General features: G+C 39.8%; 1 protein-coding gene across 4 annotated transcripts in view; it reads right to left on the reverse strand.

Annotated features, from left to right (window-relative positions):
• The window catches only part of BAZ1A (bromodomain adjacent to zinc finger domain 1A), a 97,031-nt gene extending 78,269 nt beyond the window's left edge, over positions 1-18,762 (reverse strand). For 3 of the 4 annotated variants that reach the window (XM_080807320.1, XM_080807319.1, XM_080807322.1), the window contains exons 1-3: positions 18,540-18,762; positions 17,885-18,055; positions 5,775-6,053 (exon numbers count right to left, since the gene is read on the reverse strand). In XM_080807320.1, the coding sequence (XP_080663446.1) occupies positions 5,775-6,053; positions 17,885-17,997 (392 nt within the window). In that variant the 5' untranslated portion in view covers positions 17,998-18,055; positions 18,540-18,762. Of the gene's footprint in view, positions 1-5,774; positions 6,054-17,884; positions 18,248-18,539 lie in introns of those variants that run through there. The other variant, XM_080807321.1, reaches the window with a different exon arrangement.
• Positions 18,763-19,795: the final 1,033 nt, after the last annotated feature.

Here is a 19,795-nt window from a genome sequence, read left to right on the forward strand (position 1 = left end):
AGCAGAGAGCCCAATACAGGGCTCGATCCCAGGATCCCGGGATCATGACCTGAGCCGAAGGCAGAGGATTTAACCCACTGAGCCACCCAGGCGCCCCTATATTTTGGTTTTGATACTAATTTTCTCTTACCTCATTACAGTAAAGTGCTTAAAAGCTCGACCAATGAAACATAGAAAGCTACAGAGAATATACTTTAACAGCTGAATAATTAAAATCTCTAGTTCGTTGGTTACTGCTTAATGCCAAAACCAATATAGAAAGAATTCTATAATCTTTATTTTACAGAACAATTCTAAAAACAACTGTTATCTCTTATGCTTCTTAATTAGGTAACACTTTGTAAATTTTAAATCTAAGTAGTATGGGGATAATATTTGGGAAAATCTGGCCATAACTGAAACTCTTTGGTACAAATCCAATTCTGCTATTTCACCGATTTATTTTTATTTTTTAATTTTTTTAAAGATTTTATTTATTTGACAGAGAGAGAGACAGCAAGAGAGGGAACCCAGCAGGGGGAGTAGGAGAGGGAGAAGCAGGCCTCCTGCTGAGCAGGGAGCCTGATGTGGGGCTCCAGCCCAGGACCCTAGGATCATGACCCGAGCTGAAGGCAGACACTTAATGAATGAGCAACCCAGGTGTCCCTATTTCACTGATTTAAACTGAAGTGGGGGAATAGGTCTGTCAGTCAAGGGTCAGAGATTATTATTTTTTTAAAAAAGATTATTATTTGAGAGAGAGAGAGAGAGAGAGAACACACAGTGGGGGTAGGTGCAGAAGGATGGGGAGAAGCAGAATTCCCACTGAGGAGGGAACCAGACCTGGAGCTCACTCCAGGACCCTGAGCTGAAGGCAGATGCTTAACTAACTGAGCCACACAGGCACCCAGGTCAGAGATTATTTGGAAAAAATGCAGCTTTTTTATTTTCAAAGGGAAAATTCACATAAGACTAGTAAAAGAAGTAACTTTCTCCAGCCTCAGGAAAAGCAAGTAAGCTTTTTAGGAACAAATATTTTAATCAATTTATGCAAAACCAATTAGAAATGCCCATCTATGTATTTTGATATAAGAAGATACCAAAACATTATTAAGTGAAAAAGCTGCTTGCTATTTTTTTAAATCTAGCATAGTATAGAAAAAAGAACAATATTTTTTATTTTTTTAATGTACTAATTTTTTGACAATGATGATTTGGGAAATGCACTCTAGGCCTTCAATTTTCATAATTTTCTTTGATATATATGAACCTTTATAGAAAAAAACAGATTTTAAAAAATTATAAACTTTAGCCTTAATAAACACAGCACATAATTTTATTATTAATGCAAAGACTTTAGTTTTTTAGAGCAGTTTTAAGATTCATAGCAAAACTGGGAGGAAGGTCTAGAGACTTCCTGTATACCTCTTGCTGCCCCACATTCACAGCCTCTCATCAAGAGCCCCCCACCAGAGGTGATTCGTTACAACTCATGAGTCCACACTGAGACATCATCATTACTCGAAGTCTACAGCTTATGTGACAGTTCACTCCTGGTGTGTTCCACTATGGGTTTGGACAAATGTATAATGACATGTATCCATCACTATAGTATACACAGTATTTTCACTGCCCTAAACACCTTCTGTGCTCCACCTACTCACATCTCCCCAACTCTACCTCAACTACTGGCAACCACTGATCTTTTTACTGTCTCCACAGTTTTGCCTTTTATAGTTGGAACCATACGTATGAACCCTTTTCAGATTGGCTTCTATCACACAATAATATTCACTTAAGGTTCCTTATGTCTTTTCATAGCTTGATAGCTCATTTCTTTTTAAACCTGAATAATGTTCCATTGCCTGGATGTATCAGCTTATTCATTCATTCACCTAGTAAAGGACATTTCGGTTGCTTCCAAATTTTGGAAGTTAGTAATAAAGCTGCTATCCACATTCATCTGTAGGTCTTTGTGTGGACATTAAGTTTTCAACTTTTGAGTAATACCAAGGAGCATACAACTTTTGGAAAATTCTGGGTTCCTAATCAATATCATGAGAATTAAAATGAAAACATGTAGCACAGACCAAGAATACAGGAAAGGCTCAATAAATGCTACGATACTTTTAATTCTGCAATGTCCTCTAATGCTACCAAATTATATACTAAGCCAAGCCAGTATACTTAACCATCAACAGTAGTTAATGGTTATTCCATCTCCTTCTTTCCTATCAGGTGCCACTTCTTGATGTCAGTATACCTACTTTTTTAGAGGTACCTCCTTCATATCTGTTGCTTCAAATCTCCTCTGAACTCCAAGTATATCTTGACTGTGCCTGTAAAATGTCTGAAAACAAGCTGCCCAAAGCCCAATTTTTTTTTTTAAAGATTTTATTTATTTATTTGACAGACAGATCACAAGTAGGCAGAGAGGCAGGCAGAGAGAGAAGGAAGGAAGCAGGCTCTCTGCTGAGCAGAGAGCCCGATGCGGGGCTCGATCCCAGGACGCTGGGATCATGACCTGAGCCGAAGGCAGCGGCTTTAACCCACTGAGCCACCCAGGCGCCCGCAAAGCCCATTTTAATTAAAAAAAATTACCAAATACACAATTATATTCTGATTCAGTTTTTCAGATTCTCTCAAATTCTAGCCCCATCCTTCAACTGAGAGAGAACTCAACAATCCCAAATGTGTATTTGTTGTGTGATTCCCACCTTCTTTTCCCTGAGTTTATTCTCCAGCTCCAGGCCTGGGTTGAGGGTGGGCTGAGTAGGGAGTGCAGATGGGTTTATCATGTGAGCACTGAGTTCTAGGTCACCATACTCCCAACCTTTCACTAAACAATGATGTTAAAAAGAAGATAAAGTTACTGAAACTTAGATGCCTTAAAATTGTTTGTGCAGCGGGGCGCCTGGGTGGCTCAGATGGTTAGGTATCTGCCCTCGGCTCAGGTCATGATCCCAGAGTCCTGGGATCGAGCCCCACACTGGGCTACCTCTCTCTCCTACTTGTGCTCTCTTGTTCTCTCTGTCAAGTAAATAAATAAATAAAATCTTTAAAAAAAACAAAACAAAAAAACCCTGCTAACGCAGCATTTTTTAGACCATGTACAAAAGTGGGATGACCATCTTCAAAAACAAACAACTATGTCTTTCTTAAACAGTGAAATTGTTAACTGTGGGGTTTCCTTTCACAGCTACAATAGAGAAATTTGATTCTTAGTTACAGTGGCCCAAGCAGTTATTGTAGTCACTTTACTACTGTCATCTCTCAAAAAACAAAAGCAATCCGTCAAATTGCATGGCCTCACTACACACATTCAGAAACTAACAAGGCACCTGTATCAAATGCAGTATTATAGAATACAGCTTAAAAAAATTCACCTTCATTGTCTCATTTCATCCTGTGTGTGAAACCTGTAAGGCAGGGGTCCATTTAACAGATGAAAAAAGACTAAAGCTTAAAGAATTTGAATTTACTTGCTCAGAGAAAATAAATGGCAGAATCTGAAACTAAGGAGACAATGATACAGTGTAAGAAATGATTTTGTAAGTCAGCTCTACCTGAGTTTAAATCCTACCACTTACTATTTATAAGACTAAAATGGGAGCTCCATGACTTCCCTTTGTTCACTGCTATATCTCCAGTGTCTAGAACAGTGCAAGTAAATAGCAGGAGATCAGTAATAGATGATAAACATTACCAAAATTCTTTGGTTCTGTTTCCTCATCTTTAAATGGAAACAATGAGGTTGTGTCTGCTGATATAATATAATGTAATGTAACATAACATAACAGAATACAATATAATCCTGTTTAGTGCTCTTTATATAGACCACTGATTCTCTGACTTCTCCAGTAGGTTCTAAGGAAGTAGCAGAGAACAAATGTCTGCACAACTGACAGGCAAGCTAGGTGGTAATCAGGATGGGGAGGATAAAGAGCTGAACTGTTTCCTCAAGTAGTCAGGTGTTGGCTTTTCTATTCTGCCATAGCAATGACAAAGGATCTTCTAGAACAATCTGTTGGTTGATCGCTTATTTCAAAACGGAAAGTCTTGGTAAGGAGGCAAGCACCTAATCTATACTTATAAAATACAACAAGAAAGAGGGGAGGAATACCTAAAGGTAAATGAGACAGTGAGAAAAAAGTACTGAGGTGAGAAGATCCAGAGTACCTATACTGACTGATTTACCCTAAGAATGGCATCTACCCCATTTCTCTGTAATTTAGCATGCTCTTTCCAATAAAACTAATTCTGGCAATAAAGCAGTCTTTAGGACCACTGGTAAGTACTACCAGAGATCGAAACAAAAGGTATACGCTATTAGTAAGTAGAAACAAAAATTAAAAGCAAAAGGAGATGGTACTGCAAATGGTACCATCAAGAAAGTGAAAGGACAACTCATGGAATGGAAGCAAATAGCTGTAAATCATATAAGGGATTGTACCCAAAAAACACAAAGGACTCTTACAACTCAGTAATAAAAAAGATAAATAACCCAATTTAAAAATGGGCAAAGGACCAGAACAAACATTTCTCCAAAGAAGATGTGTAAATGATCAATAAGCACATGAAAGGATGCTTGACATAGTCATTAGGGAAATGCAAATGAAAATGACCACAAGATACCATTCCACAGCTACGAGGATGGCAAAGTAAAAAAGATGGACAGCAAATTGTCCATAGTTAGCACTTGGTGAGGATGTGGAGGAACTGCAACTCTCATCCACCGCAGTGGGAATGTAAAATGATGCAGTTGCTCTGGAAGTCTGGAGGTTCTTCAAATGCTAAACATGGTGTTACCATATGACTTAGCAACTCTACCTCTAGGTATATACCCAACAGAACTGAAAAGATATGTTCACACAAAAACTTGTACATGATTGCCTGTTACAGCATTATTTATAATAGCCAAGAAGTGGGAACAACCTAAATGTCTGTCACAGAATGTTGACAGATCCATAAAGTAGAATTTATCAATAAAAAGAAATAAAATCTCGATACATGCTACAATATGGATAAACTTTGAAACATTACAGTAAGTGAAAGAAATGAGACACACAACACTACATAGTACATGATTCCAAGAGGCTATAAAAAGTTTTAATGCAAATAAAGAAAATATTATGGTAAGTATTAGCCAATCACAAATGCTTAAGACCTCAGGAAAGCAATAATAATTTTTAACTTAATGCCATAGATAATGTCATTTAAAATTTTTGCATATGAAAAATTCATTTTTTCTTGAAGAGCAGGGTAAAAGAGAACTCAGTGGAGTATATAAAACCCAGTCCTTGTATTATCAGAGGAACTACTAAAACCCAGTAAGAAATATATGCATATTTAAACTATCAGGTAGCATAATAGTGACAAAATAGGTATCTTTAAGGTTTTTTTTTAAACTTGGAAATAAAGATGCAACTTCCATACAATGGAACTTACTATACAATAAACAAAAAAGAGAAGAAAGGTGGTTCATAAAGCAATGGACTAATGTTCAAGATATTTTAAAAGAAAAGAGTATCAAGCATTAAAAGGGACAGGAGACTGTGTGTGTGTGCACGTTCACATATATACACAAATACCTATGTGTATACATGTTTCTGGTGGTCTGTATAGACATAAGCTTTGGAAAAATATACTAACATTATTAGGGCTATCTGTGGGGAAGGTAAGAGAGCAATGGCAGTAGAGAAGGGAAGCCTTCCTCAGTTCACCTTTTTGTGTACTTTGAATTGTGAGTAATGTGAATGTATGTTTAACAAAAGAAAAAATTAGAAGTACTTTACCTTGCACCATTGTTCCTAATGACTTCCACAGTTTCTTCAACAAAATATCGATCCTTGACATATGCAAAAATATCATCACAAATTTCATGTAAGCGTGAACGATGGGTAAGGTTGGTCAAGTATAAAACTGGAATAATTAGTGGTTCTGGAAAACTCTGAAGATTCTGTCTTGCTTTTTTTTCTGACTCAAGTGCTTCCTGATAGGTCAGTCCAGGTCTACCCGTCACAGCACAACTCCACACAAGGCTGTTGCACAGAATGGTTCGTTCAAAAAAGTCACTGATTAAAAAACAAAAACAAAAATCCATTCATTACCTATCATTTCACAAATTTTACATTAAAAGCTGATAAAGGGTTGTGCCTTCACTGCAAAATTTTACATAGAATCATAGAATAAGGAAGGGCTTACTAATTGGTCAACTTACACATTAATACAAAGCTAACAAAAAGTATATTTAAACTAGACATTTATATTTTGCAATTTAAAGGTACATTCAGCTAAAATTGGACTTTGATTTCTATCACTTTTGAAATTAGGAGTGAAACTGAAAATAAACTCAACCTTTCTTTTTTCTCCTGATTTTACAGCTTTTTGTTCCAAAGCAGCCAAAACACTAGGGACAATTTAAGCACTTAACTATGAACTTCAAAAAGCTCTAACATAATAGAGAAAAACTGGCAAATCTAAGCATATAATAATGAGAAAATTTAAGTAAATTACAGTACTTCATATAATGAAAAATCATAGTCATTAAAACAGTATGAGGAGAGTTCTTAAATAACATGTTCACAGGGGGGAAAAAAAAACAACTTTCCAGTTTGATTTCCTCCTGTATCTTTGGAAGTAAAAGCTTACCAAAACAATATATATAATATGGTCCCACTTGAAAGAAAGAAAAAGGAAGGGAGAAAAAGACAGACAGCTCAAGAAGCATGAAAAGATTTCTAGAATGTTATACAAAAATCAAGGCCAATAGCTACGGAGTAGGGATGGGCCTGGGGAGCATTCTACTGAGTGCTTTTCTGCACTGTTGAAATTTCTTAATATGAACATTTCTTTCCTTTCAAAATTCTATCCAGTCACTTTTAAAATGCAAGAGATCCATAATATGGAAAGATTTCTAAGGCACACTAAGTAGAAAAAAACTCAAATCACTGAATACACCATCCCATATTCACTAATTAGAACAAAAAAATGTGTACTTATACAAATACTATAGACAGATATTCCCTATGGAGAAAGGGAAGGACTGTGAAGGAAGGAAAAGGAAAATTTGTTATTCTAAGTATGTCTATGTTGCTTGAATGTGTATAATGAGCATGTACTTGTATTGTTTTTACAATCAACAAATTTTAGAAAAATGTTAGACAAACACAAAAAAGGTAATAATGGTTGCCTCTAAGTGGTAAGGTATCGGTAAATATCTTTCCTTCCTCTATACTTTGATGTACTTTAACATAGTTTCATTTGTATATTTGTTTGTAGAAAGAACAACAAAAAAAATGCAATCTATGGAAAAAAAGAGAAACTAATCATATCCTAATATATATATATGAGACCTAAAGAGGTAGATGCATTCGCCAAGTTACATGAATCTAATTCAGTACAATGAAGATCCTTTGAAGTATGTACATTTTAGTAGAGGTGATAATGGATGTATATCATTAAAATTAAAACTACAAAGTGATTAAAAGATACCTAAAAGATAAGTAGATATCCTTGGGAGGTGAGAGGAAGGGACGGAGGAGAGACAAGCAAAAATGGTCAAGAAGTATTAGAACAGTTTTTTGGAGGACGTGGTTAGGTTATAAAGGAAAAGTAGGGTTGAAGAAAGGAGTACGAGAGAGAGAAAAGATGAATGCAATATGGTTCTCATAAACAAGAAAATTTATGTACTCAGAGATCAACAATAGATATACCCAATAAGTGGTTATCAATGGTGCAGAATAAAATAAATGAATGGATGATCTTGAAAGAAGTCTTAAGTTTTACCACCTAAAACTGCAGTTCACTGAGAAAGTGTAATAAAAGTTTTAAATTTTTTATTATTGGAACAAACATATCTGTAAGACTTAGCTTAACAAGCCAACACATATGTATGTGAGGTATACTTCTGATAGTTTAAACTATAATACTGTTTAAGAAAAATATATTTCAAATTTAGGTATCTAACATTAACTAGTCTCTAAACCAGTGCTAGCAAACATAGAATGATAGCCACACATATAATTTTAAATTTTCTAGTGGCTGCATTAATAAAATTTTTAAAGAGAAACACTAATTTTATATATTAATTACTTTACATATTCGATTTAACCCAGTACATTCCCAAATGCTTTATTTCAATATGTGATCAATTTTAAATGCTTCAATATGTAAATATTTTAAATTATTTTTTGGGGGGGGTACTAAGTATTCAAATTCCAGTATGTATCTTACTTTTATTGCCCATCTTAATTCTGATTAGTCATATTTCGAGTTCTTAAAAACCTCCGGGCCAAGTAATGGCTCCTGACAGCTCTAACCAAAGTTATTTGGTATTTGGTCACCTAGGGTACTTCACACCATGTCAGGGAGACAGACTTTATACTGAGTTGCAATAAACACTACTTAGATGTGTTGACATTGTTCAAAATACCAAAGAGCAATGGCACAAGTGCCACAAACCTCCATTAAACATGTGTTACTAGGCAGAAAAATAGGATAGTCAGTAACCACTGCTGTACATACTGCTCTCCTTTTACACCCAGGTTCCCACCTCCTCTTGCAAAGTGTTTGTACTGTTGTTTCTCTTATGTGTATCTACTCTGCAAAGTTGTTATATTATAGCCCTGCTGTGTACAAAGATCTACCCTCAGGAGGAGGCAGACACAGACACTATCACCATGGCCTTTTTAAAGCAAGAAAGCAAGCAAGCAAAAAAAAAAAAAAAAAAAAAAAAGCCCAATTCTCCTGATTCATTACCTCCTAAATATCTCTAACATTTTATACCTTCACTTTCTCACACTTCTGTAATTCTGCTCTTCATCCATTTGCCATACACACTCAAATATATAGGATTCTTCTAATAGTAACTCTGGGGGGTAGGTAACAGTGCCTCCTCAATTTCTGTATTATAAGAATTTACGAAACTTTTATAAGAAGCACATTTTGCTATTATGAACAAAATTCTTAAAAAACAAAATATCGTTTTGTATGAATATGTTTAGGCTAATATAGATTATGTGTCTGATTTATTACTGCATTCCTTCAACCATCTTTTTTTTTTTTTTAAGATTTTATTTATTTATTTGACAGACAGATCACAAGTAGGCGGAGAGGCAGGCAGAGAGAGAGAGGGAGAAGCAGGCTCCCTGCTGAGCAGAGAGCCCGATGCGGGGCTCGATGCGGGGCTCGATCCCAGGATGCTGGGATCATGACCTGAGCCGAAGGCAGCGGCTTTAACCCACTGAGCCACCCAGGCGCCCCTCAACCATCTTCTTTACCAGAGATGAGTATACTACTGGCCTGGAGGCCAAATCTAGCCTTCCACCTGTTTTTGTAGTTTTATTGGAACATAACCGCACCCATTCCTTTAGGTATTGTCTGTAATTGCTTTCTCACTATGTCCTGTGGAGTTGAACAGGTGCAGCAGACACCATTGCCTACAAAGTCTAAAATTTGATTTTATCTGGCCCTTTAAGAAAAAGTTTGAGGACTTATGCTCTTTATCATTATTTCTTAAGGAAAAAATTGTTTCTGAACTATCAGCTCGACTGCCAGCAAGAACACACCTTTAATTAATATAAAGTCAACCAACACTCTGGTGAACAAACTAAGGGACAAAGGGCAACATACTATTAACTTACAGGGTTATTTGGAAAACTTAAAAATCTAGTGGAGTAAGATTAAGAATGATGTAACATATAGAATGGCTAAGATTCACAACACATGAAACAACAGATGTTAGCAAGTACGTAAGAAAGCGGAACACTCCTGCCTTGTTAGTGGGAAGGCAAACTGGTGCAGCCACTCTGGAGAACAGTATGGAGGTTCCTTAAAAGCTACCCTATGATCCAGCAACTGCACTACTAGGTATTTACCCAAAGGATACAAAAATACTGATTTGAAGGGATACATGACTGATGTTTATAGCAGCCTTATCAATAACAGCCAAATCATGGAACTGATGAATGGCTGAAGAAGATGTTTTATTTACACACACACACACACACACACACACACACACAGAGACACAGACACACACAATGGAATATTAGTCATAAAAAGGAATGAAATCTTGCCATTTGCAACAATGTAGATGGAACTAGAGAATACTATGGTAGGCAAAATAAATGAGAGAAAGACAAATACCATGATTTCACTCATATGTGGAATTTAAGAAACAAAACAAATGAACATAGGGGTTAAAAAAAGACAAGCAAACCATAAAACTAACTCTTAACTATAGAGAACAAACTGAGAGGTTGCTGGATGGGAGTTGGGGAGGGGGCTAGGTTATATGGGTGATGGGTATTAAGGAGGACACTTGGTTTGAGCACTGGGTGTTGTACCTAAGTGATGAATCACTAAACTCTACACTTGAAACTAATATTCATGTTAACTATCTGGAATTTCAACAAAAACTTGGAACTAAAAAAAACAAACCAAAACCAAAACAGATAAACAAAAAGAATGAAGTGACATAAAAACCAGAAGCTAAATATAATTTAGAAAAGATAAATGCAAAGCATATTCTCCTTAAGGGCCAAACTTTATCAATTAAACTTAAGAAAGACTCAGCAGAATACTGCAGAAAAGATCTAAAGGATATAAACAAACTCCTTTGTCCGTAACATATTTAGTGTAACTGAGAAATGCAGCCACAGGTTAAAAACTAACATAATTTCTGACCTTAAGCAGCATATAATACCAAGAGATGGAAAAGTATTTTATAAACTTAGAAAAGTAGTAGTTGCTATAAAACAACATAGAGTGTTCTAATAATTTCCACCACTGAGAGTATTACAAAGCAGGAGATTAGGAGACCTTGGGCATGGCAGACTTAACATGCCTTATGTTATTTAGAGAGAAATCAGCTAGATGATAATTACATTTATTACATTTATTCATAAATGGCCAGAAGCAAAGTCAGATTAATTAAAAATATAATGTTTAGTTTTAAAAAACATTTAATGACATATTACTTTGCCCTTTACTTAGTGCTGTTTCAGACTTAGATAATGACATATAAGGCAGGCTCCTAAAATCTGCAAGATGACACGGAGGTGGAGGATAGCAATAAATAAGAAATAAATAAGATTTTTAAAATCTTTATTAAATTTATTAAATCTAAAACCTAAATAGATATCAACAAAAGTAAAACATTATAGTAGCTTAACAAAAGTCCTAGCTTAACAATAATGAATGTGAAAAAGGCAAATTTTAAGTGATACTGCAAATTCACACTTCTATGACTTTCTATAGTTTCCTCAGCTTAACAAGTATTTTTTAGCATATTTTCTGCTTAGAATGCCCTTTTTCTCCATTCTGTGTTTTGATAGCTCCATCTTTCGGGATCCAACTCAGATGTTCTCTTCTTATTCGAGGGCTTCCTCAATTCCCCAGCAGTTATCAGCTCCATTTTCTATGGCCCCATTACACAGGCTCCATAGCACACGTGATTTATGCCATTGTACTATGGCATTCTATTCTCACTAGGGAGACAAATTATCTCAGTATCCCCAGACTCTGCAAAGCATAGTGTCAAGGGTAATAAACAAACATACTCTCCACTGGCAGCCCACATTTATTTTTATGTGTATCTAAACAGAGAAAGTACACCCATGACTGTGAAGGAGAGGAAAGTGTCTGAATTTCAGCTTACCACTTGTAGAATGTGGTAAGCTTTGGGTAAATTACACAACCTTATCGAGCCTGGTTCCCTTCTATGAAATGGGGATATCTTCCATAAACAGTTAATATGAAAATGAAATAAGATAATAATAATGTATACCCACCATACTGTATGTGCACTCAATAAACAGTTATCAATTCTAACTGTTCAGGTACCATATCTGCAAAGAGAGCCTAGAAAAATACATAGAATAACCAGTGTGATAGCAGAACAATGTCAGAGGAACTCATGAAAGACTTGAGCATCTCTGAAGAAAAAGTTTGGCATCGGGTAAAAGGGTAGCAAGAGGGATTAACTACAGAGAGATTACCAATGAACTCCCAAAATCCAATCAGGATGACCCAAGCATAAAATCTTACCCGCTGCTCAGTGGACTGTCTCCAAAGAGAGTTGAAGGTAGGCAGGCTCCTTAGAAATATGACTGATACTTGTTTCTCACAAGAGAGAAAATTTATTTTGCCACCTCTTTAATCTGGGCTAGCCCTGAGACTGGCTTTGACCAACATTATACAGAAATGACATTGAGAGACTTCTGCTCTCACCCTCTTGGAACCCTGAGACCAGCACCTAAAGCAGCCCATGTTAGTCTTTTGAGGATCAAAGACCACATGGTAAGAAAAGCCATCTCACAGTATTAATATGCCACATTGTACACTTTAAATATCTTACAAATCTATTGGTAAATTACACTTCAATAAAGGTAGGAAAAAAAATAAACACATACACATAAAGAAAGACAAGCCATCCCGGCTGAGCTCCCTGATGTGTGACTGAGGCTACCTCTTACTCTATCACAGCCTCAGCCTCGCCTCCAGCTGACCATAGCTAAATGAGTGAGCACACAGGCCAGGAGAAACCACACTAGCATTCTACAGAAGGGTGAGCAAATAAAACAGATGATTTTGAGCCACTAAATTTTAGGATGGCTTGTTATACAGCAACTGGTAAGACATGTTCTGTCTGAAGAAAGAATGTATTAACCCAAAACATGGTAGCCTACTAAGTGGATAAAAAGGAAAGGAAAGGCATTTAGGAATCTCTGCTATACCACCTAAGAAAAAAAGACTCATAGACCCAAATATCAGGACCATGTAGCAGACTTATTCCTAAGGGGGAGCTGAAAACCTAATTTGAAGACCCTAGCTATGAAGATTATCCAATTTTCCTTAAAAATTCCACGCTCACCAAATGGCCTTCAGATAATAATTAGACTTCATACATACCTAATTATCAGTATGAGAACTAGTCTGTGTGAAAGACGTTTTTCCCCACTGTAAACTGATGGCATTCTAGTTTGTATATTTAACATCTCGAGCTTAATCACTGGGGATATAGTAAAGAAGCCAAATGTCTGGGCAGACAACAGAGTAGTGCCTACCCAAAGATCTAGGTAGCAAGCTTAAATTCAAAGCAGAGCCCTATGTTCTTGGTGCACACTTCTGCAAGCTTCAACAAATACTAGGGAAAATTCTCCATAATATGTACCATGTGGGTAGTAAATAAGAACATAACCTCCAGAGTCTTAGGTATGTGAGTGAAACGTCTGGTGTCACCAATTGCTAGACAGGTGTTTTTGACACTGATCTCAGACTTACTCTCTTTAACCCAAATCCAGTTTCCTTGTATGTAAAAGAGGGCTATTGAAAGGACTGAATTAACAAATAAGGAGCTGATGAACCATGAAAATCAGGTTAAACACCTTTCACTAGAAAGCCAGGTTGAAACATAAGCTGGCGTATAAGTAATGAAGAGGTTCCTACATTTTGTATGAAAAGTATAACTCACTCAGAGATGGTAAAAACATTCCAATTCCAAGGGTCTAAATGGCTAAAGAAATAAGTAAGTTATTTTATTTAGGAAATTAAGTCATTTGGTAATAAAACAAATCACCTTCCTTATCCCACAACTCTAGAATGTCCTATTCAGACACGACTGCTCCGTTTTTAAACAATCCACAGTCCTAAAAACATAAATAAAAACAAAACTGTCAGCTAACCAAATTACAGATAAATTTTTATCTTATCTAAAAGATTAAAAAAAAATTAAAGTACATGCTTTATTCTGCTCTCTTTGCCCATGAGCTTAGTTGTATGTGTATGTGTGTGTGGTTTTGGAGGTGGAGGGGGAATAAAATCTTTTTTAAAGTGCAGTTGGATACACAACATTAAGTTAGTTTCAGGTGTACAACTTAGTGATTTGACAAGCTTAAATGTTATGCTACATTCACTACAAGTGTAGCTACCATTTGTCCCATAACATTGCTCTTACAATATCACTGACTATAGAGTTGAAGGGTTGTGAGCTTAGTATTTTTCTTAACTTTTTTTTTTTTCTAGATTCCACATATGAGAGAGATCATTGATACTTTTCCTTTCTGTCTGACTTACTTCATTTAGCATAAGGACCTTAAGGTCAATCCATGTTGTCCCAAATGGCAAGATTTCATTTTTTTTATGGCTGAGTAACATGCTTTTGTATATATACCACAATTTCTTTATCCATTCATCCACTGATGAAGACTTAGGGTGTTTCCATATCTTGGTTATTGTATGTAATGCTGCAATGAACATGGGGGTGCATATATATTTTCAAATTAGTGGTTTTTAAAATTCGGATAAACACCCAGGAAGAGTTGAGCGATCAATTTATAGTTCTATCTTTTTTAAGTTTTTGAGGCACTTCCATACTGTCTTCCAGAGTGGCTGCACCAATTTACATTTCCACCCAGAGTGCAGAAGAGTTCACTTTTCTCTATATCCTAGGCAGCAACTGTTACGCGCTAGTCTAAAAGCCATTCTAACAAGTGTGAGGCGGGATCTCACTGGAGTCCTGATTTGCATTTCCCTGATGATTAAGGTTGTATGGCGTCTTCTCATGTACCTGTGAGCCATCTTTATGGATCCTTTAGAAAGACATCTATTCAGATCTTCTGCTCATGTTTTAGTCAGATTTTTTTTTTTTTTTTTTTTTGCTATTGAGTTGTATGAGTTCTTTATAACTTGAATATTAGCCCCTATTGGATGTATACTTTGCAAATATTTTCTCCCAAGTCAGTAGCTCACCTTTTTATTTTGATGTTTTCCCTTGTTTGCAGAAGCTTTTTAGTTTCACACAGCCCCACTTATTTATATTTGTTCTCCTTGCTTTTGTTTTTAGTGTCAGATTAAAAAAATCATCACCAAGAACTGTATCAAGGAGCTTACCATTTAAGAGTTTTATGGTTTCAGGACTTCTGTTCAAGTCTTTAATTCATTTTGAGTTTATTTTTGTGTATAACACAAGAATATTGGTGCAGTTTATTCTTCTATACTTACTTTAGCTTATGCGTTTGCCTACAGTTAAAGGGCTATTTTTAACGAGTCTTCTTTACTTAAGGAAAGCAGGTCAAACAAGAGTTAGCAATTAGTTAAAGAGCATGTAGTTCAAACAAACAGAAAAAGGAGTTTGTACTGTATAATCGCTAAGGATCCATCCTGGTCACAGTCCCTTTCTCAAAAAACTCAGGGTCTAGGAAAGAGAAAATTTGAGGCAACAAATGTACTGCATTACCCTGCAATAATAGCTGATCTTACACTAGATAAAAAGGAGAGATGGTCATCGATGCCTAGGACAAAGGAGAAAGTGTTAGGCTATTATATCAAACACGATAAAGACAGAAAACTATTTAACAAAAGGTCACGGGCAACTTCTACTAACCAGAGTCAGAGGGAAAAGTTACTTTGCACTGTGTTGCAAAGGGAACAAGGCAGGGAGGTGTAGACAATCTCTTTGAGAGTAAGGTAGAAAAGGTTATGTTCAAGAAATCAAAACCTGAGCAATTAGGTGAGCACAGTAGTCTTCACACCATTACAAAAGACAAATATTCATATAATGCACTTAAAGGGTAATCTTCAAACAAATTCACATAAACCAACTGGTGATTTAATGAATGAGTGAAAACAGAGGTTTCCTTCTCCAGACTTGTGCTAAGGATCAGATTACCATAATACTAAGGATCACCATATACCATACACCATGAATGCAATTTTGGAAAGATGTCTCTGTAATCATCTAAGAGAGAGAAAGTAACCCAAAATTTAACACAATTAAATGTCAGTCTTCTTCCACTTTTGCCAATTCAAAGTCACAAAAATTAATGCCTAAGAACACAACACTAGCAGCTCTGCTCTGTTCAGGGTAAATGATCAAACATCTTTGTTCCCAAACCAAATGCTTTTCCTGAACTGCTTGTAAATTGCAAAAACCCAAATACTTCAGCACAAACAACAAAAAACAAAAACCAGCTATTAAAATAAAAAAATCTGTTAATAAGACTACAAAGGGCACAGTTCCTTAATATTAGTGGAAGGTAGTAAGTTTGGAATATCAAAAATCTCTTCCTCTATTTTGGCATTTCAGATATTTCAGATTTCTCCATTATTATATAAATCATCCAGAACCAAAGTATACAAAAAATTTAATTCAAAAAGGACAGCCATATCCTGTTTCCTTCTAAAGCAAGAAAAGCCTCTCAAAAAGATAAGATTGATTATATCAAAGTGGAAAAGTTAAGCCCATTTTCTATTTTGTTAGCATTCTTAAATGCTATTTTAAAAAAAATTTTTGGTATTACCAAGGATTTTAACTTAAAAAAAAAAAAAAAAAGACGTCGTCGTTGTCAAGTTGCCTAATCCAAATTCAGTTAAGGAGTTACAAGAGTGAACTTTGAGTAACAAAACAAGTCCGTACAGGAGCAGAGTTAAGACGTGCACTCCTATTTAAAAGCACAGTCTGCTGAAAACTTTTCCAGATATAACAAGTTTAGGTGTAACTCTTTCTGTGGATCTGAAGAAAAAGCAGCCTTACTTTAAAAGCTCAAAGGAACGGACTTCTCTAACCTCACTGCTCCTTTCTTGGACAGGTGCAGACTTTGCCTAAAGCCCTCCCTCGAGCAAGCCCCCACTCAGAAAAAGTGGCTCCTACACACAATTTATTTCGTTGCTCTAACTTTTGGTTTCTAAGCCACAAAGGGATTCCTTTCGAGCGGAGACGATAAAGCACAAGAAAAAGGGAGGATCAGGCTGTTTCCCCGATCGACCAATTCAGGTTCTCACTTGGAGATCCCGTTTAAACACCCATCTCTAACACACCCCAGTGTTCGGTGTCACAGGACAAGGGGACCTCTGGGGACACACCAGGCGAGGCACTGAAAATTTAGTAGCTGAAACTACACACGCGGCAGCTTCGGGATTCTTATCAAAACAATAGCGAGTGGCACATGTCAGGCAGCCCACAGGCGCAGCGGGATAAAAAGAGGAGACTGGCTGAGGCTGGAGTTGAACTTGTCTTAACCCCCTCCCCCAACAGCCACCGCCGCCCTTGGGGCCACGCGAAAGTGATAACTAAGGGCGCCCAGCGCCCCGCTTCTCCCCCTTCTCCTCCCCCGCCTGCAACCCCGCCCGAGCCCGACTTCTTCCTCACCGAGGTCTCCCGGAGGCGGAGACGCTGAGTTCTCCGGGGCCGGGAGTTAGTCACCGAGAAGAGGTGGTGACAGAGCACTCAGCTCGCGTCGCACACTGCGAGGCCTAGCCGCACGGGACGAGAGGCCGCCGCGGGAGGCTCTCGCGTCCCGGGCCCCCCCGCCCGCCGGGGAGCCTCTTCCTTCCCCGAGTCTCAGCTCCGCTCCCTCCCTTCCTCCCCTCCCCTCCCCCGGGCAGCTCCGACGTCAGGCTCCACTCCCCACCGAGGAGGCCAGCCCAGCCCGGCCGTTTCCTGCCCCCGGGGGCGGGGATTCCCTCTCCGGGCCGGGGGACGGCGGCCCCGTGCCGCTGACCCGAGCGGGGATCCCCTCGGCCGCCGGGCGGGGATCCCGGAACTCGCCCCGGAGTGCGCGTGTGGCCGAGGCGGGGAGGGGCGAGGCGGGGAGTTTCCGCTGCTCGGCGGCCCCGCGGCTGCCGCGGCTGGACGCGGTCCCCACGGCCGAGCGAGGACCCCAGCTCCTTCGGCCCCGGCCCGCTCTCCCCACGCGCGCCACGGCCGGCCGCGCCGCGCAGGGACCCCGCGCCGTCCCCGGGTCGGGCTCGGGGGGGACGGAGAAACGCGGGCCCGCGGCCAGCCGTCACTTCCAAGTCGCCCCGCCAGAAGCCCCAGGCGAGGAAAAGGAGAGAGACAAAAGGACGCTGTGGAGGGGGTCCCCACACCCCCTCGCCCCCCCGCGCCCGGCCCGGCCCTTACTCGTAGTGGCGGAAGATCTCGTTGGTGACTTTACAGTAGAAAACTTCCTCGTCCGGCCGCAGGTCCGCGGGCGGCTTCCGTCTCACAAACGGCTTTCGGTGTAGCAGCGGCATCTCCCGTCCGCCCGCGGGCTCACCCGCGCCCTCGGCCGCCCGCGTCGGCCCCGCTTCCCTATCAGAATTGGAGGGAAAGGAGAGCCGGTAAGGTGGGGAGCGCTCGGCGGCGGCGTGGGCCAGTCCGCGCGCCGGGGGGGAGCTCCACCGCCTTTTGTGTGACTGACGCGCCCGCGGCCGCCGCCGGAGCCGAGGTCGCTCCCGCCGCTCCTGGGGTCTGGAGCCCGCGGGGCCGCCGCCTCTGCCCTCCCGGCGCGCCCCACCTCCGCACGCCCGGCGGCCGGCTCACAATGGGGCCGCACGCCCCGCCGCGGGCGGGCGGTGCGGGAACGGCGGCGGCCCCCTCCCCCAGCGCCGGCTCCCAGCCCGCCGCCGCCGCCGCCGCCTCGGGCTCGCAACGTGCTTGGCGCGCAGCCGGCCGGCCCGACGCCGCGAGAGCTCGCTGCGGGCGGACCCCGGCGCCGCTCCGCTTTGTTCCCCCGCTCGCCTACGCTCCCCGCCGGCGCCGGCCGGCTCCCGAGCGACCGCACGGAGCCCCTCACCTGCGAGCACGCCGGCTGCCACTTCTCCACCTTTTCAACTACAAAGGCAGCGCGGGGAGTCCCTGTCCTCCCGGGGGGTCGCCTCTCGCCGGCCCCGCCGCGCCGCCGGCCGCCGCTGCTCCCGCTGCCACGGCCTGGCTCCGCGCGGGGGATCGCGTCCCACCGCCACTTCCCCGCCTCTCGGAGCTCCTGGGAAGTTTCTGATCTACTTTCGGCTCCGAAGGAGGAAGAGCTGCTGGGAGGAGCTTTTCACTTCTCGCTTCTACCTTTTTATTGGCTACTCGATGACTTTTACAGCCTGTCACTGATACAGGAAGAGACGGCGGAGAGCCTGGGAGAGCTACATTATTAATTAATGGAGCAACCCCTTGTGCAGAATCAGAAGCATCCTCCATGTTTGAGATTATCAGCCGAGAGATCTGGGGAAGGCGCTGGGGTTTCGTAAACACATGGCTAACAAAGTAAAGCCTTCGTCTTCAAGTCTGGCACCATCGCTGGGTTTCACGGTGGGGAAAGGATTCCAATTAAGACTGAACTTTTATTTTAAAGATGGGGAGGGAAATGAGGAATAAAAAATAGAAAGTATTTTGGTATTTTCCTCCAAATTAGAACTTTCATGTCGAAAAAATACTTTGCTTGGGTAAACATCCTCCTTGAAGAGAAAATACCTTTCTTGACAGCAGTTCTCGTTAACATTTAAAGAGGGCAAGTCAGTCAAAGACTTAGCAGAGGAAAAGACCAAAAAAGTAGGTTAGAAAATGTCATCGTGCCTATAGGACCCCCCACATATTTAAAACTAAAAAACGCACCTTTAGAAAGTTTTTTTTTGTAATACGCCGCTGAAAATATTTTGCCAAGTATCGATATTCAATTCAATCATACAGAATTTTAAAGGTTGTGGATTTACTAGTGAGATTTCGCCTAAAGCAACTTTCCCATATCCACAAGTCATTTGTGACACTAATTTTAATGCACATAATGCATGTGACTTTTGAACTGAAAGGAGTTTTTTGAAACTACAAATAATTCCAAATTTTTGCCAGCTTTGTATTAAATGGTCTTTTTTGTTATTGCCCTTGACATTTGCTTATTTCTGGATTAACAGGTAAGAATGAGTCTATAAGATGGTTAAGTTTGAAGAACATTCAACCAAGGACATAAGTACCAATACTGTGATATGATCACAGTTATAGAAACAATGTGGAATTAAGTACACGTGTACGTAGGAGCAGGAAATGTAAGGAATCTATTCAAAT

The sequence above is a fragment of the Martes martes genome, assembly GCF_963455335.1.
Source record: "Martes martes genome assembly, chromosome: 7".
Taxonomy (NCBI): Eukaryota; Metazoa; Chordata; class Mammalia; order Carnivora; family Mustelidae; genus Martes; species Martes martes.